This window comes from Blastomyces gilchristii (assembly GCF_000003855.2).
Source record: "Blastomyces gilchristii SLH14081 genomic scaffold supercont1.4, whole genome shotgun sequence".
Taxonomy (NCBI): Eukaryota; Fungi; Ascomycota; class Eurotiomycetes; order Onygenales; family Ajellomycetaceae; genus Blastomyces; species Blastomyces gilchristii.
The window spans coordinates 3,976,476-4,004,238 of NW_003101679.1; the positions used below are offsets into that span (position 1 = coordinate 3,976,476).

The window sequence follows — 27,763 nt, forward strand, 5'->3', positions numbered from 1 at the left end:
TTTGGTTGCGAAGTTGGCACAAACAAGATTCAGAGCTACAAAGGCGGTGCGCCATGGCAGAAAAGTTTCACCAAAAAAATACACCATCTCGAGCTACTCTTCTTCCTCGACTCTTGTCACCAGTCGACGGCCAAAGCAATTCCAGCGGAACAAGCCTAGGCATTTCTGAGAAGATGGCTAGCTTCACACGGCCGATTTCATCCTCGATTGGGGAGGTCGATTTTGGAGTGCTTTCCAATGACGAGATCAAATCGATCTCCGTCAAGCGTATTTACAACACCCCTACGCTTGATACATTGAATAACCCTGTACCAGGAGGATTGTACGATCCTGCTCTCGGAGCATGGGGTGATCATGTGTATGCGACTATTTTGTCCCTTTTATGCCGTCCTTTGATGAGCGTTTTGCTGACTGAAACCGTCCCAGATGTACTACATGCCGTCTGAATTCCTGGTCCTGCAATGGCCATGCCGGACATATAGAGCTGCCTGTCCATGTGTACAATGTCACTTTCTTCGACCAGCTATTTCGCCTCCTAAGAGCTCAATGTGCCTATTGCCATCGCTTTAGAATGTCTCGGGCCGATATCAAGTCCTACACGTGCAAATTGAGACTGTTACAGTACGGTTTGGTTGAGGAAGCTGCGGCGATTGATAATATGGAAGCTCGAAGAGGCACAAATAATGATGCTGGTTCAGAATCAGGAGAAAGTGAGGATGAAGACGAGGAAGACTTTGTCAGGCGCCGGGATGCGTACGTCAAAAGGTGTATTCAACAAGTACTGGCGAGAAGTAAGCATCAGGAATTTTTACATGGCGCAAAGAATTCCGCAGCTGTAGAACAACGGAGGAATATTGTACGAGGATTTCTTAAGGATATCACAGCTGTTAAAAAATGTGCCTCTTGTAGTGGGTGAGAATATTCCGTCGAACACAAGGTAGTGTACCTGGCCACTAACTACTTTATAGTATTTCCCCTCCGTTCCGTAGAGACAAATACTCGAAAATATTCAAGAAGCCGTTACCGCAAAAGGCTAAGATCGCAATGGCGGAGGCTGGATTTCATGTCCCTAACCCATTGTTGTTGATAAAAGAAGCGATCGACCTGTCGAAGAAACATGGCCATCCGTCGCAGGGTTCTAATATGAATGGCTACCCAGATGACGACAATGCTAGTGTTTCGACGGATTCTCATGGTGCAGAACAGCAGATCACCATGGGAAATGCAGTATTGGCACAAGTCGAGGTAAAGGGATCTCGGAACAAACCTAGTGAACAGGATGCGCAGCAATTCATGCCGTCACCAGAAGTTTACGCAGCACTGCGACTCCTTTTCGAAAAGGAACAAGAAGTTTTAGATCTAGTATACGACTCACGGCCGAGATCAAAACACCGCCCACGCGTCACTCCAGACATGTTTTTTATCAAGAATATTCTCGTACCGCCAAACAAATATCGCCCGATAGCTGCCAATGGCTCGAATGATATCATAGAAGCGCAACAAAACACCTCGTTCACCAGAATCATAAAACTTTGCGACCAAATAAACCAAATTAGTAGAGAAAGGCAAGGTGATAGCACCGAGTCTGTTACTAGGTTACGAGATTACCGGGACCTCCTTCAGACAATTGTACAGCTACAAGATGCGGTCAATAGCCTTATCGATCGCGATCGTAACCCCAGCCAGGGAATTTCAGGAATGCAAAATGAAGATGGTATCAAACAGAGGCTGGAAAAGAAGGATGGTCTATTTCGGAAAAATATGATGGGAAAACGGGTCAACTTTGCCGCAAGAAGCGTCATATCACCGGACCCTAATATTGAAACCAATGAAATTGGAGTTCCTCTCGTTTTCGCGAAGAAGCTCACCTACCCGGAGCCGGTCACCAATCATAACTACTGGGAACTTAAACAAGCTGTGATAAATGGGCCTGATATTTATCCTGGTGCCGCTGCCGTTGAGAACGAGGTTGGTCAAGTGGTGAGCCTTAAATTCAAAAGCCACGACGAACGAATGGCCATCGCCAATATGCTCCTTTCCCCGTCAAACTTCAAGATGAAACGATCGAGAAACAAGAAAGTTTACCGGCATCTAACCACCGGCGATGTCGTGCTGATGAATCGACAACCCACGCTCCACAAGCCGTCTATAATGGGTCATCGTGCCCGAGTACTTACTGGGGAAAGAACAATCAGGATGCACTACGCAAATTGTAATACGTACAATGCGGATTTCGATGGTGACGAGATGAATTTGCATTTCCCGCAGAACGAACTCGCAAGAGCGGAGGCCATGCAGTTGGCCGATACCGACCATCAATACCTATCAGCCACAGCAGGAAAACCACTGAGAGGTTTGATCCAGGACCATATTTCAATGGGAACATGGTTCACCAGTCGCGATACATTTTTTGATAAAGATGACTATTATCAGTTACTGTACAGCTGCTTGCGACCAGAAAATTCCCACACTGTTACCGACAAGATTTTACTTATGGAGCCGACGATCTTACGGCCCCAGAAACTTTGGACTGGGAAACAAGTAATCTCCACCATTATGATGAATATTACACCAGAGAGGCTCCATGGTTTGAACCTTACAGGGAAATCAAGCACTCGAGGTGATCGTTGGGGTGAAGGCTCCGAGGAAGGACAGGTCATTTTTCGGGATGGCGAACTTCTTTGTGGTATTTTGGACAAAGCCCAACTGGGTCCAAGCCCCCGCGGCCTCGTCCATTCAGTTCATGAGATTTATGGGCATGTTGTTGCTGGAAAATTGTTAGGTGTTCTAGGTCGTTTGCTGACGAAATTCTTGCACATGCGAGCTTTTACTTGCGGCATGGATGATCTTCGCCTGACGAAAAAAGGAAACGAGGCTCGGAAACGAAAACTAGAAGAAGCCGAAGATATAGGCCGCAAAATAGCACTCAAATATGTGACTTTGGATCAAACTAAAGTGGAGGATGAAGAAGCTGAGCTTAAACGACGCCTGGAAGACGCGCTCCGTGATGACGCGAAGCAGGCTGGATTAGATGCGGTTTTTAACTCGCAAACCGGCAAATTATCATCTGAGATTACATCCGCCTGTCTTCCAACCGGGCTCGAAAAGCCATTCCCATGGAACCAAATGCAGGCGATGACCTCGTCTGGGGCTAAGGGGTCTGTTGTCAACGCGAATCTCATTTCTTGCAACTTAGGCCAGCAGGTTCTTGAAGGTCGTCGAGTCCCCGTGATGATTAGCGGGAAAACTTTGCCATCCTTTAGGCCTTTTGAGACCAGCCTCATGGCCGGTGGTTTTATCTCTGGACGCTTTCTTACGGGAATAAAGCCACAAGAGTACTATTTTCACGCTATGGCTGGTAGAGAAGGCCTTATTGACACTGCTGTTAAGACCTCAAGATCTGGGTATCTCCAGCGATGCTTAATTAAGGGAATGGAGGGATTAAAGGCAGAATATGACAACACTGTTCGCGAGACCGCTGACGGATCGGTCATGCAGTTCCTCTACGGTGAAGATGGGCTCGAGATTATCAAGCAGAACCATCTACAAGACTTCACCTTTTTGGCCCAGAATTTCTGGTCTGTCGTTGAAGAGCTTAATGGGTCTGACGAGTTAAATAAGGTTAAGGACGACAAGGCGGGAGAGTGGAATCAAAATGCAATCAAAAAACTGAGAAAGACGGGCAAATTGGACTGTGTGGACCCTGCACTTTCCCTTTTTCCTCCAGGGTCCTGCTATGGAAGTACTTCAGAATCTTTCGCAATGGCTTTAAGAAAGGTGTGTGTGCATGATTACGGAATGTTATAACTTTTGCACATTTCATACTGACTTATACCTCTACTAGTATCAAAAAGAAAATCCCGATAAATTGCTAAAAGAAAAGGGCAAGACCGAGAGCAGAATTTCCAAAAAGGATTTCACTAGGGTGATGAATATGAAATATATGAGATCGGTTGTGGAGCCTGGTGAATCCGTGGGGATTGTTGCTGGGCAGTCGATTGGCGAGCCGTCCACCCAGATGACTCTCAACACGTTCCATTTGGCTGGACATTCAGCGAAGAACGTAACGCTTGGTATTCCTCGCCTGCGCGAAATTGTTATGACAGCCAGTGATAAAATACTTACGCCAACTATGACGGGTGTCTTGAACAAGCAGCTTACCGAAAAGGATGGAAGGGTTTTTGCTAAAGCGATTAGCAAGCTTACCCTCGCGGAGGTCGTGGACACTCTTAGAGTCCATGAGCGCATTTCATCCGGATCTAGCCGTGGGAAGGCAAAAATATACGACATAGAAATAGACTTTTTCCCCCCAGATGAGTACACCGAAGAATATGCCATCCAGATTGAAGATATTCTCAAAACACTCCAGCACAAGTTTGTACCACGGCTTGTCAAATTAACACGCGCAGAGTTGAAGAAACGAATAGATGAGAAATCATTATCTACTTTCTCCTCTGCCCAGCCTGACATCGGTACTTCCGCGGGAGTGATAGAGGAGTCTACGAGGCGTTTTGGGCGTGAAGCCAGAGACGGCGATGATGATAATGACGACGACGAGGAGGAAGACCAAGACGATGCGAAACGGGCAATGGCAAACATGAATCGCTCCAATCAAGTCTCCTACGAAGATCCTGATGAAGGAGAGGAAGCAATTATACGCGAACAAGATTCCGAAGAGCCAGACTCCGATGACAATGAAGAGGCTGAGGGCAACCGCCATGGCGACGGGACTGCGACTGAAGATGTCGACATGCCAGACGCAGACGCCGATTCTGACTCGGAAAAAATACAAAAGAGTAAAGAGAGCGAAGACACCATCATTGGGAAACATGCTGAAATCACAAAGTTCAAGTTCAACCTTAAAAAAGGCAAATCTTGTCATATTCAGCTACGATATGATATCTCGACGCCCAAGCTTCTGCTCCTCCCTCTCGTCGAAGATGCTGTTCGGACCTCCGTGATCCAATTCGTCAAGGGGCTGGGAACCTGTACTTACATTGAGGCCGACGATAAAGAGCCAGCACATATCGTCACTGACGGTGTCAACTTGTTAGCCATGCGAGATTACCAGGATTACGTCTACCCTCATTCGTTATACACCAATTCAATTGCCGACATGCTCCTGATGTACGGAGTTGAGGCTGCCCGTGCATCTATAATTCGTGAAATGGCTGCCGTTTTCGATAGTCACAGCATTTCGGTTGATAATCGTCATCTTAATCTCATTGGTGATGTTATGACCCATGCTGGTGGTTTCCGCGCGTTTAACCGCATGGGCCTGGTGAAGGATAGCACTTCGCCGTTTATGAAGATGAGCTTCGAGACCACCGTTGGGTTCTTGAGAGACGCTGTGCTGGAGAGGGACTGGGACAACCTGGACAGCCCTAGTAGTAGGATTGTCATGGGACGCGTTGGAACGATCGGCACTGGTGCTTTTGATGTACTTGCTCCTGTTGGCTGAAAATTTTCTCTATTCAGCTATTACTTGATCATGTTTACTTGTCATTTGAGTGATGAGCAATCCTTTTCCCTTTGTTCGTTTACACGTTCGTATTTCCGTTTTCGAATTTTGGAATCGCGTTATATTTAGTGACGAAAAGTTGAGGACGAGATTCATCCTATGTACTTGATATCGCTTAGCATGGTCAAAGATTTCTTTAATATTCGTTCAAATACACAGTTCAAATGTAGTACTCTCAAACCTTTCTAGTTTCCAAATAGAACGCCATGTAACGCCAACCGCAGCCCAATAACATTTCCTATTAATGGGTAAGAAGCAGAAACGAACGCTGTGGCATTGAAATCCACTATGCACCTTGAAACTTATTACAACAAACGTGGGAAAAGAGGTATCAAATTTGCATTAGGCGTCAAGCATCATAAGTTCCTGGTCAATATTTTCGTCGAATTCATCAACGGCAGTCATTGTTCCGTTTCGATTTCCATTGACCACATCCGGTGGGATTTGGTTATTGACCATCGCCTCCCTCTGTCGCTTGCCTTCTTCCTCCTTTTGCTTTTTCACATGAAGTTCAAGATCGGCTAAACTCCAAGTGGAAATTCCTTCTTGATCTCTCGACTTGAATGGCTGCGCCATAGTCCTGAGGAAGCTTTTGGCTGTCGCCACTGCCATATCGGTACTTAAGTTCGTTTCACTCTCGAGCATGGCCTGGCTGATCCACTTGGGAAGTTGTGAGCGTCTCTTCTGAAAACGACGATCAGCAAGGACCATGACTCCGTAGTCGTCCTTGCCACGGATGACACGCCCAAGACACTGCGCAGCATGACGCATCGCGTCGAAAGAAAGAAAGTCGTTTTCGCGAATTCGATAATTCTCGCGCAAAAACTCCAACCTAGCTTTAAGTATGCGTGATTCGGTATACTGGAAAGGTACTCCGATGCAGATAACGGCCCGACCATAGTGGTGATCAAAGTCGATGCCTTCCGAGACTTTACCACGGGCGACACAAAGCAAGACAGCGCCTCGACCATTGCAACACGCAGTTCGGTAAGTTTCGAGGGCAAGCGATGATTCCTGAGAGTCGGGCGTTTCCACCAAGATTAATTTATAATTCCAGACCAAATCTAGTATGCCCATTCCCTGCCACATGCTAATTATGGATTCCATATAAAGATATGACGGGAAGAAGACAACGATCCCGTCTGGTGTGATACGGGAGAATTCGAGCAAAAGATTTCCGTAATTCCGGACTACACCTGGATCATTCCTGATTTGAAATGAGGATGAAATCTGGGCTTGATCAGAGCCGCGTGTAACGACCATGGGAAGAAAAGACCGACGTGCAAGGGTCATAGTATATGACTCCTGTAGCACCGTTGTAAACTTGAGCATTTTGGGATACATCTCCAGCGGAGAAAGGGTTCCAGAAGTGACAATGACAGAACTAAACCTGTCAAAAACAGGTTTGATAGCAATAGCAGCATCCAAGCAGGTGAAATGAAGTATTGGGTTGGGAACGGTCGCTGTTTCTGATTCGAAAGGCTCAAGTATAAGGAGAAAACCCTTCTCGTATGTAGCTGCGAGGGTAGCAAACGCAGCGACTTGCTGAAGAGGTTGGTAGTCTTCGAGGTTCATAAGCTCCAAAGTCCGGACGAGTGATGCTAGCCGTTCCGCACAAAACCGCAGAGGCTTTCGTTCAATGAAGGTTAAATCTTTCAGATGAGCCAAGAAAGAAAGGGGTGTTTCGGATATAGTGTGTGTGATTTTCATTCGAGTTTTTAGATACTCGATAAATCGTTTTAAAAAAGCTACGAAGTGTTCCGCTCTACGGATATTCCCTGGAACGGCTTCTTTTAGCAGGTCATCAGGAAGCGCGGGATTTGCCATTAATTGTTCCTCTTGTCGAGCTTCGTCAGCTCCTCTCAAACCCTCAACCAACTTCTGGTATTCGTTTTGTAACTTTTCTGCATCTGAGCTCTTCATTTCCTCAATTTTACGTTCAAGATTTGTCGCCCCACGGCTTGCCTTTCGTAACGAATCTTCAGTCAAGTCGATGCTTAGAGACTCAATACAAACGTTGTCAATGTTATGGGCCTCATCGAAGACGACGATGCTGTCTTTGGACAGTTCTTGTGAAACTCTTTCCGCAATCTTTGGGTCGAGAAGATAGTGATATGAGTAGATTATGACGTTACAGAAGGGCATCTGGTGATAGTTAGCACAGAGAATAAACTCCAAATAAAGGGTCAGATTAATCCTACCATACGACGAATGGAGAAATAAGGGCATTGTTTATGTTGTTCTCCATATTTGATTATATCATCAAGTGTAAAAACGCCCGGCGGGACAAGATTACTTGGTTCAAGGAGGTCAAGATTCTATACATGTGAGCGTAGTCAAAAATCTGGTGGGAAGATACAAACCTCATGATATATACACAACTCAACATCCTCTCCCCTCTCTTTCTTCTCTTTTACAAAGCCTGCTGTCAAACTTCGGCATCGAGCGTCTACAACGGCCCCGCTCTTCTCTCTTTTCACAGATGGATGAAGACATAAGTTCTTTCGACTTGTAAGACCAAGACCGCGGAAGTCTTCCGCATACCCTAATTGTCGAGTGCGGTACTTCATGAGAGCTTTTAACTCTGCCAAAGCCTTTTCGATTTCAGACATTGTGCGGGAGCAATATATGAGCTTTCGTTGCTCAGGTCTATGCTGTTGATATGCGATAATCAACGAAAGAAGTGACACAGTTTTCCCAGTTCCTGATGGCATCTCTAGAACGCAATGCCCGCCAGCATCCAACGTCTTTTTCAGATCGCACATGTAGGCATATTGCTCCGGATAGATGCGTGGGTATGGAAAAAGCACAGGGAGGTCACTAGGTTTCTATCAGTAAATCGAGACTAAATAGCTATCCAGAGGAAGATTGGAAAATCGTACTCGATGAAGAATTGCATATTGGGCGCAAGAGGAAGCTCTCTCCTCAAAGTCAGTCACTGGCGCCCTGCCGTAGAGAATAGTATCGTAGTAGTTGGATAGGCTGGCAGGCCTCACACGCGTTAACGTTAACCCGCTAGTGCGGACGCCAGGTCACGAGATCGGTGATTTCAGGGCCTAAATTAATTTTTCGGGGGCAAGACGCAGGGAACAAACGTACGTTGATACTCACCAATAAGAGAGCATCTTGTTTCATATAGGATTTCTTGCTTATTGGATTGACGCATTTCTTTTAATTCCAATATTTCTTTCTTATTTTGTTAGGCGGGCTGTGAGATTGATTTCATCTGGCTCAGCCATGTGTATGCCTGTTTGTTGTCTGATTTGCCTTCAAAAGCCATGAGTAAAAAATTTAAGTCTCAAGCATCTAGCAGCAGAGCTGCCTTTGGAGGGTTTGGGAACTCTGCAGGTGCATTTGGAAAATTTTCAACGGATTCTATGACTCAAGGAGGCGCTTCTTCCTCTCTGTCATACATCGCGGAACCGCCAGATCTCTCCAGAATTTCCCAGCCTCAGCTGGTTGTCTCATTCAAAAATCTCCTGAAAAAGGATACTACCACAAAAACGAAGGCGTTAGAAGATCTGCAAGATTTCTTATGTGCGCAGGATACCCGAAGTGAGAGCTTGGAAGATGGTCTCATTGAAGCTTGGGTATGTGTTGGTTTATATACTGGAAGTCGTTGACAAAATAACAATCTTTGCTTACCTTACCCTCCGGCTAGATAAAAATATATCCACGTATGTCAATAGATATTTCTCGCCGTGTTCGACAACTTGCCCATGTCCTCCAAGGCCGTTTTGTATCATTATCCGGGAGGCGAATAGCCCCCTATATTTCAAGGGTAGTTGGGGCATGGCTCGCTGGCCTCTACGATAGTGACAAACTGGTGTTCCGAGCTGCGCAAGAATCGGTTGTCAGAGCTTTCCCAACCGAAGAGAAAAGGCAAAGCCTGTGGAAAATCTACCGATTATCAATTTTCGAATTTGTTATCGATGCTGTACTAGAGCAAACTCCACAGACGTTAAGTGATAAGCGTACTGTTAGGCCAGATGAAGCCGAAGCAAAACATGCCCGCGTTGCCGGAACTGCTCTACAGCTGTTAAAACAACTGCTCGGTAAGTAACACGTTTCATGCGGTAGGTGGCCTTCTTAGCTGGACGACGGAACTAATTGTAACAGCAAAATCATCAACTACCCAACTGGACAAAGATTCCGACTTTATATCAACTCTTATTACCAGCAAGTCGCTTTGGTCGTTTTCGTGCCACGAAGACCCATTTGTTCGCCGATCTACGTATGATTTACTTCGGACTTTGCTTTCTATAAAAAGCAACCTGATAGAATGGAAAACCATCAGCACTTGTTTTCTATCGAAAGCTCTTCCAACAAGCCAACTAGGTTCTGCTCTTGATTTCTCTAATGTTCTATTAACCTTGACTAAAGAACGCCCCCAATTATGGACATCTGACTATTCTGGGAAAGTCTCTGCTACAAAGCGACTTTATCAGTATATTAGAAAGGGTTCGGAAGGGGCTGATGCCGCTTATTGGGAGAACCTACAACTACTGCTAAAATCCATCCCTTTTGGAATTTTGATTACCCAACCGGTCAGTGACGACAGCACCGTACAAGATGCAAACCGGTTAATGGACACGATCCACGATTCAGTTCTAAGTCGGGAAGAGCAGGGAGCCAATCTCGGCGCTGCCTGGTCATGCTTTGTCGATACCGGATTTTGGATATCTTCTTTTATTTCAGACAAGGTCGCTCGCCATAAATTCCTTCAAAACCAGATTTCGCCCATCTTAGAACAGTACATCCTGGGTCACCCTGATAACGGGCGGTGGTCCCTCAATGGAAAATTTGCGCCGGAGTTGTGCGCGAAAACGTTTGTTGTCATGGCGGAGCATACCGGCGCGGAGGCTGTCCAGAGCCTCTGGACGAGCCTTTCCGATAGCCTGATCGAAACAATCAGATTGTCATCCCCAGAAAAGGCTATTGGGTTTAAGGAGTCCCAAGATTCAATATGTGCTCAAGCGAAGCGCTTCTTTGAGTTAGAGGGGCAAGTTTTGGCCCAAGTAGCTCAAAATAGTGGTCTGGCATTTGTTTCGAACATTTTCCAGGTGGCTGGCACTCCGTTGCTTCAAGCTTCGGTGGAGCTTCTGAGGTCTCGCAATGGAAAGCCGTATGGCGCTGCTTCAATGATTGATGAAGCTATCGCCAGAACCCCTGGTATTGCTGCCCAGGTCGAGGGACTAGAAATGTTTCTCAGCGAAGATATCGCGCAGCTTCTGTTTTCGCCTTCAGCGGATCGCCTTATTTCTATCCTATTTGGATCTCGCGGCAAAAAAGGCTTTCAATGTGGCCTTAAAAGCTCCATTGATACTTTCCTCGAGACGGATCTTGGAAGTTCAGCATTACCTGGACTCCAAAAGCTGTTTTCATGTGTCACTCTCTCTGATGCTGAAGCACACCCAAAGTTGGAACTTTTAATCATGAAAGATTTAGACAGGGCATTGCATAATACCCGCGAAGCCTGGATTGAAATCATAACTCTGATCAAAAATGGAGCCCTACGAAATGGGATCATTCATCGAATTCTAAATTCATTAGTTGATAATCTATCATCTGAGAAGAATATCCGGGAGGTACTGTATGGTCTTTTCCAGATAGCCTTAGGATGCCCGGAGATTATCCGAGGGTTTGTGAATAGTCCAGATGGCTCGCGGATGCTCTCTAAAATACTGTATATCTCTGAGACTTCAACCGATGAAGTTTCTCAACTTGCCGATTCCTTGCAAATCCATATTAGAGATATAATAAAAGGGGAAAGTGGGACCCGGTCGTCCATTGAAATCATCCAGCAGAACTTCAGCAATGTTGGAATAGAGTCATTATCGTAAGTTGCCATAAGTGGGTCGCTCATAAATACCCTTTGCTAATGTTCAATTAGCATTGATGCTCTGGTTGGTATTGCAGAGGAGGTCCTTGCGAAAACGTCCGTGGAAGACAAGCCTCGAATATTATCTCGTTTACTGCCTACTCAAGATCACTGGGGGCAAGCGTTGGGCCCATTTCTTCGGAAGCCACTGAAGGCGTCCGCTGCCATAACTGAAACCCTTGCTGGAGCAGTATTTCTTGCAGATAGATCTTCCCCCGAAGGCCTTTCCCGAGAGCTCGATTCCGTTAACCGTGACCCTTACCATTTCTCTTCAGCATTCCGACTGACATTCTATGCTACGAAAGTGCTCTCGTCAATCAGCCTGGAATTCATCGAACAAGATGCCCGTGAAATACTGTTCTTCTACCTACCCTTGGCGACCCAGCTAGTTAATGATGATGTAAGTCAGGAAGGCTCAAAGGGTTTACTTGACCTTGATATTCCAGACATTCGAGATGAATGCGCAGAGCTGGTTTCAGAAGCTCGCCTTATCATTAAGGACTGGCTCCAATCTGCATCGCCGATAACAGATCAGGAAAAATCGGCCCCAAATATTTTCGATTTTTGGGAAGAGCAATTCGAGTCGCTGCAAGGAACGTCTCCAAGCTCATACAATGTAGCAGAAACTTTCGCCAAGGTTATCGGCGAGCGTGATTCGCCAGGGACGGCGCGATCTGGCGAATCCTGCTTGAAGAGGGCAAAGCAGCTAGACGGACCCTCGAACCCGTTCGTTTTACCTTCAGTTGTCGCAGCGTTCAGGGATTTTATCGCGGCCAGTCCATCTGGCGTTCGGTTGTGCAATGAACTGATTTCCGATTGTAGTGTGTTTAAAGTTGAGAATGGCTCTGAAGGTGAGATTTTTATTTATATACACTAAATTTACAGTTCTAATGTTATTTAGGCCTTCGCAAGATCGTGACTCTCAACCTTCTCATCTGCGGAGAGAGTAATATTACACAGAACGTTCCAAAGCCTAGGCTTGTGTTTCTAGTGAAGCACTTGGTCGATTGTTTACAGTCGCAATCACCACCACAGGGCTTGGTTTCGGAAATCCTGAAGTTGCTTGTCAATATTTTACCCTTGATCAGAGAAATATACGGATCTCACTGGTCGAACATATTTGAGTTTCTCCATAATTTATGGGGCGACATGGCGATCTCTGATGAATCCCTTCCTGCCCTACACTCCTCGTTACGACTTTTCGCTTGCTTAAAATCTCTTGCGACAAGCGACAGCAACGATGACTTGGTGGATATATGGACTACTTCCCAGAAGACACATTCACCAGCGTTGATAGGGTTACTTGCAGAATTTGGTAAAGCTACTTCCCTTTTGTTTCGTGGGTTATTCATATTAACACTGAACTATAGACTCCTCGTTAAGCTATGACCAGCCTCTCCAGATCACGGCAAACATCCTTTCTCGTCAAATAGTAGGACTACCTATTGACCATGTCGAGGATATCAATGACCTTTTCTCCATTCTCTCGGCGCCTTCTAGAGACATCCAACGTGCTACATACGACATCCTGCACCGGGCGATCCCTAAATTGCAAGAGGCAGTGACCCTGGATGTTGCGTTATCGGATGCTGTAGCCAGACTCCCGGATGAATTAATTTCTCTTCTTTTGGAAGTCCCTACCATCAATATCATAAGTCAGGCTAAATTTGATGATCATGTATGGATCGGGCTTCGATGTTACCTATTAAGCTGGAAAACTGTCTTCGATCACTTTAATAATGCTGTAAGCTCGGCCCACCTCCCAAAACAGAAAACCTTTCCTAGGTCGCTGGGAATAACTTATGCGTTTCTTTAGTCACTTCCTGTCCAAGAAAGCTATGTGTCAAATATCAAAGAAAACGACTGCTTGAATCCACTTCTCGAGTTTATGTTTGACTTCCTACAACATCAACATGGAAAGTTGGTTGACGCGTCAAAATTTGATATCCGGTCTTTCAACCTTGATGAGTCTGATCCACCTCAGAAAGAAACACAGTGCATGCTTGTGCATTTATATTATTTATGTTTGAAGTATCTACCTAATTTGATAAAAGTTTGGTGGATTGATAGCAAGAAGCGTGTGAAAGGGCAGGTAGAAGCATGGACGGAAAAATATGTAAGCTCAAGATGTTTGAACATGTATCGCCACATCCGGCTAACCCTAGTTTAGATATCACCACTTATTATTGAGGATTCGCTTCAGAGCGTTAACGAGTGGTTCTCGGCCCAGAATTTTGCTGGTGAGGATCAGCCGCTGCAGATAAAAGTTTCTCACAGAACTGCTGAAATAATCGCGAGCGTTGATGTGGATGAAGATTCGCCACCGACTTCAGTTGCCATCTCTCTGCCATCAACATATCCGTTACAGCAAGCTAGTGTTGAAGGTCGTGCCCGCGTTGCGGTGGACGAAAAGAAATGGAGGAGCTGGCTTCTGACCATCCAAGGGGTTATTATGTTCTCTAATGGCAACCTTGTTGATGGTCTGCTTGCATTCCGCAGGAATGTCCAAGGCGCGTTGAAGGGGCAGAGTGAATGTGCCATTTGCTATTCCGTCATCTCAGCAAACATGCAAACGCCCAACAAGAGATGCGCGACGTGCAAGAATACGTTCCATTCCGATTGCCTCTTCCGTTGGTTTAAGAGCAGCAACGCTAGTAGCTGTCCACTTTGCCGGAACAACTTCCCATATTCATAAATTTTCAGCCATATTTCCTGTTTCCAATACCCTTGCCTTGATATTAGCATGTAAGCAGAAAATTTGCGAATATTGCATTCTTGACATTGTACGGCGGAATTGCGGGGTTTTGGCGAAGACTCTTTCCTCTCTGTGAATAGAAAAACTCATTTTACTTAATTCATTTATTAAAGTGTTTCCATTCATCTTATCCCGTATTTCTCAAAGTAAAGGCTGTAATGACGATCAAGCAGATCTAGCGTGCTTGGGTTGTGGTCGTGGAGGGATGATATCAGCAAGCAACAAGACAACCCCCACCAAATCCAAACTGCAAAACCATCACACAATCTCAATGCCAGCACCTCAGATCCCCAACCTAAACACTCTTCGACGAGGGGCTGGAAGAGGCCGCTTGAGGGGGCGTGGAATCAATGAACCGACTACTAGCGATGCGGAGGGCACAGTAGCAAAGGATAAGATCATTCAGCAAACAGACAACGACGCCAGTGTTTCCAGGCTCAGCGCCGTGGACCTAGGATATCTCCATGACCCGTTTGTACAGGTCCTAGTAAATGGCGGGGGAATAGGTTCAAGAAGGTATCCGATAATTAATAGAGGTATTCCTCCCATTCTTCATTTAAATCTTTGTCTGAACTTCTCTACACATTTCTGGGCTCTCTCGAACTGGCTGCGCAATACGTTGCTGACACTGCTCTTTGTAGGAACGTATGTGCGAACAACCGCCTTGGATTCCCTCGTATACCGTTTCCTAAACACAAACAAGACCTCGCCTCGAAAGAGACAGATCATATCACTCGGCGCAGGATCAGATACGCGAGTTTTCCAATTACTCTCAAAACATCCGTCCCTTGACCTGGTATACCACGAGCTAGATTTCCCAACCAACACAGCAACCAAAATAAAAGCCATTCGCTCCTCGCCTCTCCTGCGCAAATCCTTAGGAATACACGAGCCAGAGGATGCGAATATATCAGCGGATGGATATGCTCTGCATTCGAAATACCTTCACATCCATCCAATTGATCTGCGGACGTTATCGGCTTCCAGCTCACCCACCTTACTGCAGGGCGTGGACAGGACGGTTCCAACGTTACTTATATCTGAATGCTGTTTGATCTATCTCTCCCCCACAGATGCGGTCAATGTACTCTCCTATTTTACGCAGGCTGTCTTCCCGCCTTCTTCAACGTCATCGACCGCCCCATCTACACCGGAACTCACATCTATACCAGCAGCGTCTGCCTCCTCAGTACCCCTAGCTCTGATACTGTACGAGCCAATACGGCCTGACGACCCGTTTGGGAGAACTATGGTGGCTAATCTCGCAACGAGGGGCATCCATCTGCAAACGCTGCATCGCTACGCGTCATTATCAGCTCAGCGGGAAAGGTTGCAAGGACATGGATTTGTGAGTGGCCAGGGGGCGGCAGATGTAGATTTCATATGGGAACGATGGATCAGTGAGGAGGAAAAAGAGAGAGTGGCTAGGCTGGAGATGCTCGATGAGATTGAGGAGTGGAAATTGTTAGCCAGTCACTACTGCGTGGCATGGGGCTGGAGAGAAGAGAAGGGAGATAACCCGGAAGGAGGGGTATTTGAGGAGTGGAAGGAAATGGAGGGACAGTAATTTGGCGTGAGAGAAGGAAGAAAGCTCTGGACGAAGGCCTCGAGCGCCATTGGTATATATAACTGTATGTGGATTGGGAATCTCGTGGGCTGCTTTGCAGAGCATACAGACCCGACGGCAATTTTCGCGTTTCCGCCCACTTTGTCTTCAGTGCAGACTCTGTTTTTTTGAAAATCGGGAGATCGTGATTAAGGCTGTACCTTTTTCACCACCTTCTGTTTTCGGATGGCTCAGCTTGTTGAATAATGCGTATATCCGGTGCTGGGATCTATTTTCGGTTACTACCATGGGAAAATCAATATGATCAGCAGAATCATTTGAATGAAGCTATGCCAACAGTCAATATGAGATTATGAAGGGTTCTAACACTATTTTGCGTACGTGTTCCATCCAAATATGTTCACTCGCGTTTCCAGTTTCCAGTTTAGCTCTTTTCATCTCCATACCTTTTCATTTATTTGGGATGATACTTGCCTGGACTCTAACAATAAATATTCAGTTTCACAGATGCCCGACGCTCAATACCGAACCTTTTAACATCTCCTATATTCCACATACTGCATCAGCCAACCGGGAACTGTGTTCAGAATTTCTCAACTACTGGGTTCGTATATATATTGCTTTCTCGAGCGAGCTCGGAGTTATTACTTAGGAGGAAAATATAAACCGCCCGATAGCAACCACGAAGTACGAACGGAAGTGGCTACCTAAACAAGACGTAAATATGAAACTGGAAGCCGGAGGGGTTGTTCAGCAGAGATTTCCCTCGAGCCTAAGTGGATCTAACCGACTCATTAAGGTTAGTCGCAAATATTCCCTCGAGTGCTTCGTGCGTTGGTATTTGGGTTGGATACACAGCGATGATCATGCGCGACTATAATCCCTTGTCAAACTGAATTCCGTGCTCTCTCCTTAACTTTTTCCCACCTTTTTCGGGCTGCCTACATACAGTCCCCCTTTTATGAATTATTTGGCTGTGCCCATTTGTGTCTCATTTTCAAGGCAGGAATGAGGAAATGAAGATGTAGGCTGATGCCGTGGCATGTGGTCATCTCGCTGGAGGCTGGCTGCTGGCGATCAGACGGATCAGATTGCACCCACCACCACTCGTCAGTATCAATGCATACAGCGTAGTAGCATGGTCCATTTCCGTCCTAGGTGTATTCATTTTGACTAGTGACTGCCATGCGGATAGCTAATCCGACGCTTACACTGTGGCGGTTTGGATAATAAAGATTTTTCTACTTCAAGAGATGACCCGGCCCGGACCGCCGCAGAAGGTTTTCAGGTATCCGCAACAATATGTGGGCGCGTTTAAAGGTTTGATACAGTCTCATTTCTACCCGGCATTCATCTCTTCCCGTTCTCGGCGATCAGCTACGCGGAGAATCAAATTTCTAATGTACTTGCTATGTCCCGAAAATTCCCTCCAGTTGCTGGTGACGTCAAGTACAGGAATGATTCCCGGAAAATAACAGCACAAATATAGTGATAGGGCGGGTAGGGCTGCGGTTCTCATTGTTTCTTTGTTCGTGACCCCTTAAATAGCCATGGCAGTACATCTACTGTACAAATAATTTACCAACCTCGAAAAACGGAAAGCTATACGGGTCTAACGCAGGTCTATCGGTGGGATTGATAATTGAAGGTTTTATTCTCGGCATATTGCTCTATGCCCTTGTGTTGCATGCGCTGCTTCGGGTAACATCAGAGTTCTACCCTGCCCAAGGTAGCCAACTCAACAATTCTTCCACATTCTCACGCCGTGGATGCTTAGAACGTTTTCCATGCACACTAGGCGATAAACCGGCAGTGCAGACGGAGAATTTCCAGTGCGCCTCTTTCACTCTAAAATATCTTACAAGCACTTCCATGGGTCATTCGTTACATTAAATGTTATTGCAGCTTGACCCCCGACGGCGATCAAAAGTGGCTTGAGTAATTCTAACATATCGCACACAGGTCGAGGTATATAAGGAGAAACAACAGCCTCGCGGAAAGACATTCTTTTTGAACCCTTCTCTACATAAGCTACAATTTTCCAGCGTTGATATTGCAGGATACAGAACAAACTTCCTCGAAATCGCAAACTATCAACCTCTATAATACACACGAAGTTATCCCATATATTTCCCAATATGAAGTTTATTGACCTATTTTTCATTGCCCTGTTCGGCCTTGCGCTCGCAGCCCCAGCCGAAAATGACATTCTTAAACGAGTGAGAGAGCTATTTCCCCTCTTCTACTTCCCTTTCCCATAGTCCTCATCCCCCTTCCCAATCATAAATTGTCAAGCCCGCCAAGCAACCAGTAATTGACCCAACAATCCCTGCCTTGGGAGGAAATGCGGATAGGACGGTGTCTGTGGAGCCAGGGAGGGAAAAGAGTGTGCTAATGACGCCGAATGCGGGAATATCCGCGGATGTAACTGTAATGTAAGTTCCTCCCCAAGAGATACCATATTGCCTTTCAAGAGGGCGAGGAACGATGGCCTTGTCTGCAGTTTTACACAGCTTCCTTATCCCTCCCCCCCCCAAGCGTTCATCGGCATTTCCTTCTGGGTATACTGGCGAATTCATACGAAATAACAATTGTAACAAAAACAGCGGCCCCTAGGAGAAATAGCGAAGCCCAAGGGCAACTGTGGACCAGCACGAAATCTCTAATGATATCTCCCCTCTTCTCGCATAAATTCGAAGAGGCTGCAGAAAAGAGCAGCAGGCGCTCGGACTCGGGCCAAGAACCCATCTGTGCTTCTTATCGTTCGTTGATGCATAATGGATTGAGCGTGGATGGACGAGCGGATGGATGGAATGCAACGCAATCATTTGAATTATTTAGCTAGCTAGTAGTTTTGCATGAGATCCAATCAAGCCGTTCGTTTATTTATATATCTCTCAATGGGAAAAATGATCGAGGGAAACTGCGGAAGACACGATTGTATCACGCTTCTCAGGATGGCACTTATCCTTCACCTGTTAGGCCTGAATGAGACAGTATCCGCAAATATCAAAAGAGAATGGATATACATCAAGCGCCGCTATGCTATGGAGCTGGATTTGGACGACGGCAAGGCACATTTGGTGCTATTCTTTCCCCAAGGGCCTTGCAGCCTATATTTGGCCAACTGAGCTAGACGGCAACAGTAGAAAAAGTATGTTAAATACCTCTCACGAAATGGTTGCTGACCGTGAGGCCTGTCTATAACTACTACATAGAGAGTATCGAGTAGGTTGTATCGTTTACAGGTTGATGGACAAGTGACGTAATCCGTAACTAGTCAATGCGAGAGAGAGAGAGTAACCAGCCACAAGTACTTAGTTAACTAACTAGTTAGTTACCGCTGGTGTGCCACAAATCACCAGCCACTTTAGTTACCTAACCCAGCCAAACCATGCGCTGCTTTTACGTCTAAGAGGAACAGGAGGAACACACCTCTTCCCCCTTTTAATTAACATCCTTGTTGAGATCGCTCGAGTAGCCGCGTCTCCGTGTTCAATATGGAGACTGATTCGCAAACAACTCCTGGGCCACGTGCCCGCCTTCCCGCAAGTCAGGTCGACTGTAAGTGGTGGAAGAGGGGCCATTGTTTCCGTGGTCGTGAATGCTATTTCCGCCATGATGATGCTCTGGCCGGCGTGGACAAGCCCGCAAGGCGCCCCGCAGCCGGTGCAACCGCAGTAAATACCCGCGCTGAAGCAGCTGTAGCTGGTAGGTGTTTGATCCTCGCAGCTAATTCAACTCCTCTAAACCCGCTTTTGTTAGAATGAGTCTCAATAAGCTAACATGCAACCGTAATTAATACGAAAGGCCCTTCGGTTTCTTCTGAGTCCACCTCAAACCAGACTCCTCCCACGACAGCTAACTCTCCTAAGTCAGAGACCCCTGAGGAACCGTGTGGAATTTGCATGGAAACTCCTACTGTCTTCGGCCTGCTTGTCAATTGTGATCACGTCTTTTGTCTAAGTACGTATTCCACTCATCCACCTTGTTTCTTGACCTTCACTCAAGCAATATCAGGTGATTAACTTGGATAGGCTGTATACGGAGCTGGCGCTCCTCTGTGGGCACTTCTGCTGAAGATATGATCAATACTCCCGATTCTCGTGTCCCAAGACAGACGACTAAGACGTGCCCGCTCTGCCGGACTAAAAGCGAATTTGTCGTGCCCAGCTCAGTATTTCCAACCCCGCCACAACCTACCGCTGCAACCACTGGGCTTGCCAGGAGCGAAACTGCTTCTACGAATGACTCCACCGGAATCGCTGAGCCTAGTAGTTCGACTGGAGCAGACAACCCGGCCAAGGCTAAAATCATTGATAGATACCTCGCCCGCCTAAAGGTAATCCCCTGCCGCTATTTTGCAGAGAGCATTCAACGATGGCGTGATCTACCTATTATCGAGAACCCAGACACAGAAGTCGGCGGTCTCCTTCATCCGGAATTCTCGGGGGAATGTCTCTTTGGAAACGAATGCCACTTCGCTCACATCCACCCCATTACGAAAGTTCCCTATATCTTCACCAAGAAGGAGATATCCTCTATGAAGCGCGCAAACCATGCGAGAAGAGCAAGGGCTCTTCGCAGAGCAATTAGGCGATTTGGACAAGCGCCACGCGGGTTCGTTACGAGCGAGGATCGCAGAGAATTGCAAAGGAGGTTTGGGACTCTTCGCGTCGAGGATGACAACGAAAGTAATGCCGCGTCTGATTCCCCACTCATTTCGGAAGGTCCTAGTCTCGATACCATTCTTAGCCTTGGGCTCGTTTTCTACGATGTGGTTGATGAGGATATCCCGTGGCTTGCGGGTGACGATGATGTTGACGATGAGATTTTCCGTTTCTTCTGAACGCCAAAACTCCAAGGGCTGGTTTTTTGAGGGGGCAGGTTAACAGGCGGTTGGCTCTTCTTTCCTTCCTTCTTTCTTCTTTTTTTGCTCCCATTTTTTTCCGTGGCGGCAGTACATGACCCGGTGTTGTTTTTGCATTTTACACTCACGTTCAGCATGGCGTTGATTCCAGGGAACGATACAAGCCTCCATATGGCAGGTGTTTGGTGGCGCTCGTGGTTAGCCACTTGTGTTTCTCATTTTATCTAATTTTAATTGCCAGATCTTTTGATACACGATTGCTGGATGCCCGATACCCAAGGGATAATTAAGGATCCAAAAGTAATGATGTGCCCAAGAAGAGCGTAGTTTAATGAAAATTAATATCACAATTAAGGTCCCATCTGAAATAAAGTATTGAAGTGCAGTCTGATCTTTTGCGATTTTGATCTTGTTACGTCAGTTTTGCTCTCCAGTTAATGTACGAGTACTAGGATGATGTAGTTTATGGGCCGTGGCTGTTGATCGTTAACTATCGATAGGCGTGACGCTGGCGCTAATCCCCGGCCTGACCAACCCCACACTTTCACAATAGGTAACCTCACCTCCCTAACGTCGACCATCAAAATTGCAGTTTCGGCGCATTGCGGAGATAATAGGATCTTGGAGAGATGTATTTATGAAACCTTTTCTTGAGAAGCGCTTTATTCTCTCCTACAGAGATATGAACTCACGGTAGACATGCCCGTGCCAAAGCAGACTGTACGCCCCCTCCATCCCATCCCCTCACCAACGCAAATTCCCCTTCATCTCATCTAAACCATAACCCCCCGCGTGGCAGGCAAGCTGACAAAATGTAAACCTTAGACCGAACTTATCTTCTCCCTCCGCGCTCTCATCTACCGAATCCGCCAGCTGAAAAAGGAACGCCACGGCTACTCCAAAGCCAAGCACCGTGAGCTCGCGAAGCTGCTCAAGGAAGGCCGTGACGATCTCGCCCGCATAAAAACCGAAGATGTCATTGGAAATGATAATGTGATTGCTGCGCTGGAGATTTTGGAGTTATACTGTGAGCAGCTTCATGTGCGTGCGAATATAGTGGACCATATCGCGCTAGGACAGAAGCGGGCTGGGCCAAAGAAGAATCAACAGGGTGCGCATGCGAAAGGCGCGACTCATTCTAAGCCTTCCGCTGGCGGAGGTGGATGGGGAATATGGAAGGCTTTGGGATTCGGGCCCTCGCAACCTCCACAATCACCACCGTCGACAACACAACGACCGGATGACCTCGAACAGCGGGCTGGACGTGGCGAAACGTCTACAGCTCAGAATGAAACGGCGACAACGACGGAGGCACAAGCTAAAGATGAACAACAGCAGCGGCAAGAATTTCCATCTACCCCCCCGACAGAAAAAGACGTTTATCTCGACCCAGACCTAGATAAGGCCGCTGCAGTCATATTCTACTGCTACATGCGCTTGCCGCGTGATATACCAGGCCTACCAGAGCTGCGCGCAAAACTTATACAGAGATGGGGCAGTGACTTTGCGAATAAAGCCCAGGGAGCTGACCCCTCCATCCCGCTCCCGGACGAATTGATTGATCGGTTGAGAATTCAAAATCCGCCTGAATTGCTGGTGGAGAATTATTTGAAGGAGATTGCGAAGGCACATGGGATCTCGTGGCATCAGGAAGATGATGAGGAGGCAGATGGTGGAGCTAAAGGGGAAGAGGAGGGGGTGGGGAAGGGGGAGACGGTTAAAGGGGAAGGCGAACAACAAGACGATCCGCCTGCTTATGAAAATGATGTGTCACAGACGAAACATGTTGACGGTAGTAGAGCTGATGGTTTGAATGGGAGTAAAAAGGATTCCACTCCACAGGATGCACATATGCCTGGACCTGCACAATCAGGTCCACGGGAAAAGTCATCATCTGGAAGTACTGTGATTCCTAATCACAAATCTAATGAGTCTGCTACGAACGGCACATCCTCATCTAAGTCTCAGGCGCCGACACAGGCCCCTGCTGCTACTGCTGCGGCGGAGAGCAAAAAAAGCGACATTCCCGACGTCGATGAGTTAGCTAGGAGATTTGCTGCGTTGAAGAAGTGAGAGGGTCAGTACTGTCAAACTGTCAAACTGTCAAACAATGAACCTGTGCATGTTAAATCTGAACAGGATGATAGTGACATTTGCTCAACTCTCTTTTGGATATCACATTTGTTACTGATTGAGTTTGTCTTGCAAGCAAGCTTGTGCATTATTATTCTTTTTTGGACATGTTAGGTTCCTATATCTATCCTGCTCAGTTGTTCTTCGGGAGGACTATTATATATATATTCCAACTCAGTATTTAATCAAGAACATTTTGTATGTTGCTAGAGTGGGATAACCTGTATTCATAGTTAAATGAAGAGAGGAGCCATGTTTCTGCTGCATTTCGTATAAAGCAGTCTTATTTTGATCACTATTAAGATCACGCTTACAACAAGAAGAATAAAAATTGAAACTTGATTCCGTATATATACATCTATCTACATAGGTAGCAAGCTACTGGAAGATTTGGATGTTTCTCCTCCGGATTAGTCCCAGCGAGTGTATCCTCACGTCTGCCTCAACTCTTTCTCTCCTTCTCACCATATCCCCACCATGTTTCTGGAGACCCATCAGCCAACCGCTAAAAGGACGCATAGCACACAATACCAACAACTTTGCCAAGTTCACGCGATGGAGCAATTTCAGCTGGGCGGCAGACCTGCAATCCCCTGCCAGATCATAGAAGAAATGGAGTCGCCCTTTTTCACTAGATTTTGGCTTGTTACTATAATCCACACCATCTTGTAGCCTCCTTCCTTTGCCTAAATATTAACTACCATTTAAATAACAGTGATACTGTTTCTTATCTAGTTACTTAATTGTTGAGCCTGCCAAGTTGCAACCATGGACACAGAGCTCACTCATGAAATGCGCTTAGCAGAGGGCCGAAAATGCTGGCTTCAACTCAGACAAATTTCTCCTCCCCAAGGAACAAGTTGAAAAAGAGAGAGTTTCTGATTAGAGGCTGTGAGGAATACCAGAAGGGGGTGGCAATGAAGTGGCTAAAGATGGAGGCGACTATGCATGGTATGGTATATTCGACCGTTTGGCTCTGTCGGGATTTGCAGTAAGTAAAGTTATCTAATTTGAAAATAATTAAGAAAATAAAAATCGAGAAAGGAGATGAGTTATATTTCACAGCTTAACATTCTATCTCTAGGGGTCACCAGCATGTTGCTATGAAGGTTTACGAGCGAGACTTCACTCAAGCCCAAAGAGAGCTGCATGTATACAACCAGTTGAACCCGATCGTGACTGAACATATCGGATCTACCCTTGTGCGCACTGCGGTGGATAATTTGGACATCAGCTTACCAAAAGGCAACCATTTATGCCTTGTCCATAAACCCCTTGCCATGAGCCTGGCAGAACTTAGGGCTAGAGCACCCTCAAGGAAGTTCCCGGAGGACCTGTTGAAGCCTACCTTAATCCACATCTTCTATGCTCTCGACTTCCTCCATAATGAAGCTCAAGTCATTCATACTGGTTCGGACCTCAACACAATCCCCCAAAAAACTCGTTTATTTTTCAGTGACATGTCACATTAGATCCAAGAGAAGAACATTACGTTGGCCATAGAAGATGAAACCATACTGTCTACTTTTGAATAGAATGAGCTCGAGAGTCCTAGGCCTCGAAAAAATTGACGGCGATAGAATAATCTACCAGTTCCGAAAATCCATGGCCGCCCTGTGTGATATGTGACTTTGGGGAGGCTCTTACTAGTTCAACGACGTGCCATGAAGATATTCAGCCTTACTTGTATCGGGCTCCTAAAGTTTTGCTGCGGATGAGGTGGGACAACAAGGTGGATATCTGGAATGTCGGCGTTCTAGTAAGTTTCTAGCATTGGACTGCATTATGCGTTACTGACTACGGAGTAGTCAATTAGATTTGGGATCTCTTTGAAAATATGCACTTGTTCGACGCTCGTGACGAAAATAGGCAGAATTTGAACTTGCATCACTTGGCTGAAATGGTTGCGTTGCTTGGGACTCCACCGGTTGGATTTCTAAGACGTAACTAGTGAATACGCACCAGAATTTTTTGATTATCAAGGTGCGTCTCCACAACTATGTGCTTGCTGTTGGAAATGAGAACTGATAGCTGGGGGATTTATAGGAGCCTGGAAAGGTGCAATTGACATTCCAGCCATTTCACTAGAAATGTTGGAAAGAAACCTCTCCGACAGTAATAAAGATATGTTAATTCAATTCGTACGGAAAATGCTACAGTGGAATCCGGAAGCGAGGCAATCAGCAAAAGAACTCCTTGATGACCCCTGGTTACGATCCGAGTAATCCTAGGTTGTATCTTCTATCCTTCAAATTTTGAGCTTGGTATCTGTTGCTTTTGTCCAACCTCTGCGCATTACTTGCCAGGTTCTGGAATGACCATTGCACGGGAAAACCTGGCGCAATGGGAAATAAATGGCAGTCGAAGTCTCATCGCGCAAATAGCCTACAGGGGGCTCCAGGCAATGGAATTTTGAACGCCACTTACCCAACAGCCATTGCAGGATGCGAGAAGTCAATCATTTGTGCTATAATCAACTGGAAAAGCCAAGTGAACAAGACCTCATTAGTTTCAAGTCAGAAATGCTATTTCGCGTTGTTCTGGACCGGACTTGAAGCTTCTTCTGGAAAAGGTGTACCTGGACCTGGGGATCTACTAGGGATAACCGGGAGACTTTGCTTTACGAAGTTATGGCAAGGAACGATGCCCTTAGTTGTCTAAGAAGTTGGTACGCTATGATTTCGGCAATTTAATTAACGCGGCGTGCTTCAAGTTTTCGCATTATGTGAATCGGACGCTTTTTGGGAATATTTAAACTTGTTGACCTACTTATATATGTATTTTCCAAATTTCATGAAAGAAATAATAGGGTGGATTCTGCGGTGAGTATTATCTATTTTGACGGCCCGAGTTCCGTTCAGTCGTAGAACTTAATAGACGTTTTAAAAATATTGAGAAGAGGGACTGGGCATGCTAAGATAACATTAACTATAGTAGATATCTTATTTAGTTAATCAAAAGCTCTTTCATATCTGACTCTGTGCAATGTCTTCAATTTCCCTCCAAATCATTTCAAGAATGTGTATTTTGTTCGCCATTCTGCCCTATTCAACACTCTACAAGGGCAGAATACCCTGTGCCACCCTGTTAGGCCGATAGGTAGAATTGGAATGGGCCTATATAATTAATTTGTAGGGAATTTCTAACGTCTACTAGATCGCTCGCAGTTGACATGTAGCCAAATGGTTCCCATCCCATTCCATATTCAATACTATTTTTCAGTAAAACGTAATTTTTTAAACCAAAATCAATAAGCATAACAAGGGCCGCCGCCCTCGCTAACTTGTTTAATTTTCTTATTTTGCCTCAGGAGGATAAATCGCATCCCCCATGCCGCCACTGCAGTTGCAATTGATAGCCCAATGCTCGAAGACATGGCGATTAAATACCGTGGTCCGTCGGAACTGGGCCAGAGATACTATCACGGGATTAACAAAAAATCGAAAGAGTATTCATATAGCTAATTAAGGCAATCTTGGAAAGCTCCAACGGGGAACTCCACTTACAGGAGTCCATATAAATGACACATTAGCAATGGTATTGACTATTGCGAGAGACGCGGATTTTTTCTCCTTCGTCTGTCCACAAGTGGACCCTACCCAGCCCAGGATAATCGAATTGACAGCATATGTGCCAATGGTAAATATTACCATTCCAGCATATCGCGCCCCTGTGTTCAGCGTAGCGCACGCGATTGCGAATCCGACTACCGCGATAGCCTTTGCGGCTGTTATATGCCATGTTCGCTCGTTGAATCTACCGGAGCTCATGGACCAGGGGACGGATATCAGTCCCGCGATTAAATATGGTGGACATGTTAAAATTAATGTTATAAGTCTGTTGAAACCGAGCGTCTGGACAACCGTGGGAAAGAAGTTCTTGAATCCATTTGCAGCAAGATGGAGGTGCTGCATCAGGGCAAAGATCCAGAGGCGATAGTCCTTAGCGGCTTCTTTGAGCCCGACCCAGGTTGTGGTTTGCGATTGGCGGTCAACAGTGTCGTTTGTAATGCGATTGTGTGCAAGTTCGCGTTCCTTCGGTGTGAGCCATCTGGTGCTTAAGGGGTCATCTGGGAGTGTGAACACCGATCCAAGGGCGACAACAAACGTGGCAATTCCTAGTAAAATAAAAAGCCACTGCCATCCCTTGATACTAGACCGCCCATCCATTCCTGCAAAAATTCCAGCAGCGATTAAGCCAGCAAATGCGGTGGCTAAAATATTGCCAGTGTAGAGTATGGAAATCCGGGTGGCTATCTCCTTACGTGTGTAGAAGATTGATAGCAGGTATAGAGCGCCAGGATAATACGGAGCTTCTAGGACACCAAGAAAGAAGCGCGTCAGCAAAAGACCTTTGAAATCCTTTGCTAAAGCTGTTAGACCGGAAGCGATAGCCCACAGAGCCATGAAGAAGGACAGGTAATATGACGGCTTAGCCCGTGTGAGATACATGTTAGATGGTATCTGCCCAATCAGGTACCCAACAAAAAGGATAGAAATGCATGTATTGTATTCTAAAAATAAGTGAGCCAAAGGCAGTGATCTGATGGGACGAGGAAGTATCGACTCTTACCGTTCCCCTTGAGGTGAAGATCCTGCTCGAGATCATCTACGCGGGCAAGGGCTGTTACGACAATGTAAGTTTGATTTCCACCAAGAATGATCCGGTGTCCATATCCCCCCCCCGTCCCCTTGAGGATGAGGCTGAGGATAAAAAAGCGTACCAATGGCGTTCCGATCGAGATAGTTAAGCCAGTACATAGCCCAAAGAGTTGGCTGAAATACGTTAGCAATTTCAGAGTGTAGCGAATAGCGAAGATATATGTGCATTACCATTATCCATCTATCTAGTTTCCTGACAAGATTGATTTCTTCCGGGCTTAATGTCATTCTTGCGCCAGAATAATCCATGTTGATGATTGACGATTCATCGAGAAGGGTATTATCGACAATACATTCTTGTTTCCGCGCAGGGGAAACTTTCTCACTGTCCTTGTCTTCCGCCATATTTTATTTTTTTCTTTTTACAGAGTATAC

The 27,763-nt window shown here is 46.0% G+C and overlaps 7 protein-coding genes across 8 annotated transcripts; 5 read left to right on the plus strand and 2 right to left on the minus strand.

The window, feature by feature from the left end:
* Nucleotides 1-117: 117 nt before the first annotated feature.
* On the plus strand, nucleotides 118-6,964 carry BDBG_03013 (DNA-directed RNA polymerase I subunit RPA1). The gene is made up of 4 exons (XM_031721058.1): nucleotides 118-358; nucleotides 427-912; nucleotides 969-3,777; nucleotides 3,845-6,964. Exons 1-4 carry the CDS (start codon nucleotides 174-176, stop codon nucleotides 5,459-5,461), a joined length of 5,097 nt encoding a protein of 1,698 aa, XP_031577470.1. The 5' UTR covers nucleotides 118-173; the 3' UTR covers nucleotides 5,462-6,964.
* BDBG_03014 (DNA repair helicase rad15) lies at nucleotides 3,569-8,571 on the minus strand. The gene is made up of 5 exons (XM_002626791.2): nucleotides 8,404-8,571; nucleotides 7,885-8,341; nucleotides 7,723-7,839; nucleotides 4,162-7,666; nucleotides 3,569-4,084 (listed from the first exon to the last, which is right to left on the minus strand). Exons 1-4 carry the CDS (start codon nucleotides 8,418-8,420, stop codon nucleotides 5,864-5,866), a joined length of 2,394 nt encoding a protein of 797 aa, XP_002626837.2. The 5' UTR covers nucleotides 8,421-8,571; the 3' UTR covers nucleotides 3,569-4,084; nucleotides 4,162-5,863.
* A 21-nt stretch (nucleotides 8,572-8,592) lies between these two features.
* On the plus strand, nucleotides 8,593-18,788 carry BDBG_16735 (the record flags this gene model as incomplete). Of its 2 annotated transcripts, XM_002626792.2 has the most annotated exons (13): nucleotides 8,800-9,111; nucleotides 9,183-9,576; nucleotides 9,641-11,360; nucleotides 11,415-12,253; nucleotides 12,304-12,717; nucleotides 12,773-13,146; nucleotides 13,219-13,518; nucleotides 13,573-14,062; nucleotides 14,361-14,693; nucleotides 14,799-16,101; nucleotides 16,224-17,943; nucleotides 18,079-18,159; nucleotides 18,331-18,602. In XM_002626792.2, 10 exons carry the CDS (start codon nucleotides 8,800-8,802, stop codon nucleotides 15,722-15,724), a joined length of 6,102 nt encoding a protein of 2,033 aa, XP_002626838.2. In that variant the 3' UTR covers nucleotides 15,725-16,101; nucleotides 16,224-17,943; nucleotides 18,079-18,159; nucleotides 18,331-18,602. The 2 variants fall into 2 exon arrangements, with proteins under 2 accessions (XP_031577471.1, XP_002626838.2); XM_031724621.1 differs by having other exon boundaries at nucleotides 8,593-9,111; nucleotides 13,573-14,693; nucleotides 18,331-18,788.
* A 310-nt stretch (nucleotides 18,789-19,098) lies between these two features.
* BDBG_03018 (uncharacterized protein) lies at nucleotides 19,099-21,028 on the plus strand. Its single transcript, XM_031721059.1, has 3 exons — nucleotides 19,099-19,435; nucleotides 19,535-19,690; nucleotides 19,762-21,028. The coding sequence occupies exons 1-3, from the start codon at nucleotides 19,225-19,227 to the stop codon at nucleotides 20,571-20,573; spliced, it is 1,179 nt and encodes a 392-aa protein (XP_031577472.1). The 5' UTR covers nucleotides 19,099-19,224; the 3' UTR covers nucleotides 20,574-21,028.
* A 73-nt stretch (nucleotides 21,029-21,101) lies between these two features.
* BDBG_03019 (DUF292 domain protein) lies at nucleotides 21,102-23,165 on the plus strand. Its single transcript, XM_002626796.2, has 2 exons — nucleotides 21,102-21,314; nucleotides 21,420-23,165. The coding sequence occupies exons 1-2, from the start codon at nucleotides 21,294-21,296 to the stop codon at nucleotides 22,665-22,667; spliced, it is 1,269 nt and encodes a 422-aa protein (XP_002626842.1). The 5' UTR covers nucleotides 21,102-21,293; the 3' UTR covers nucleotides 22,668-23,165.
* Nucleotides 23,166-23,542: 377 nt separating this feature from the next.
* BDBG_03020 (CMGC/SRPK protein kinase) lies at nucleotides 23,543-24,952 on the plus strand (the record flags this gene model as incomplete). The annotated part of the gene is made up of 7 exons (XM_002626797.1): nucleotides 23,543-23,718; nucleotides 23,812-24,189; nucleotides 24,263-24,343; nucleotides 24,378-24,486; nucleotides 24,544-24,670; nucleotides 24,693-24,710; nucleotides 24,774-24,952. The coding sequence occupies 7 exons, from the start codon at nucleotides 23,543-23,545 to the stop codon at nucleotides 24,950-24,952; spliced, it is 1,068 nt and encodes a 355-aa protein (XP_002626843.1).
* Nucleotides 24,953-25,974: 1,022 nt separating this feature from the next.
* On the minus strand, nucleotides 25,975-27,733 carry BDBG_03021 (MFS transporter; the record flags this gene model as incomplete). The annotated part of the gene is made up of 5 exons (XM_031721060.1): nucleotides 25,975-26,145; nucleotides 26,234-27,240; nucleotides 27,300-27,350; nucleotides 27,451-27,502; nucleotides 27,560-27,733. 5 exons carry the CDS (start codon nucleotides 27,731-27,733, stop codon nucleotides 25,975-25,977), a joined length of 1,455 nt encoding a protein of 484 aa, XP_031577473.1.
* Nucleotides 27,734-27,763: the final 30 nt, after the last annotated feature.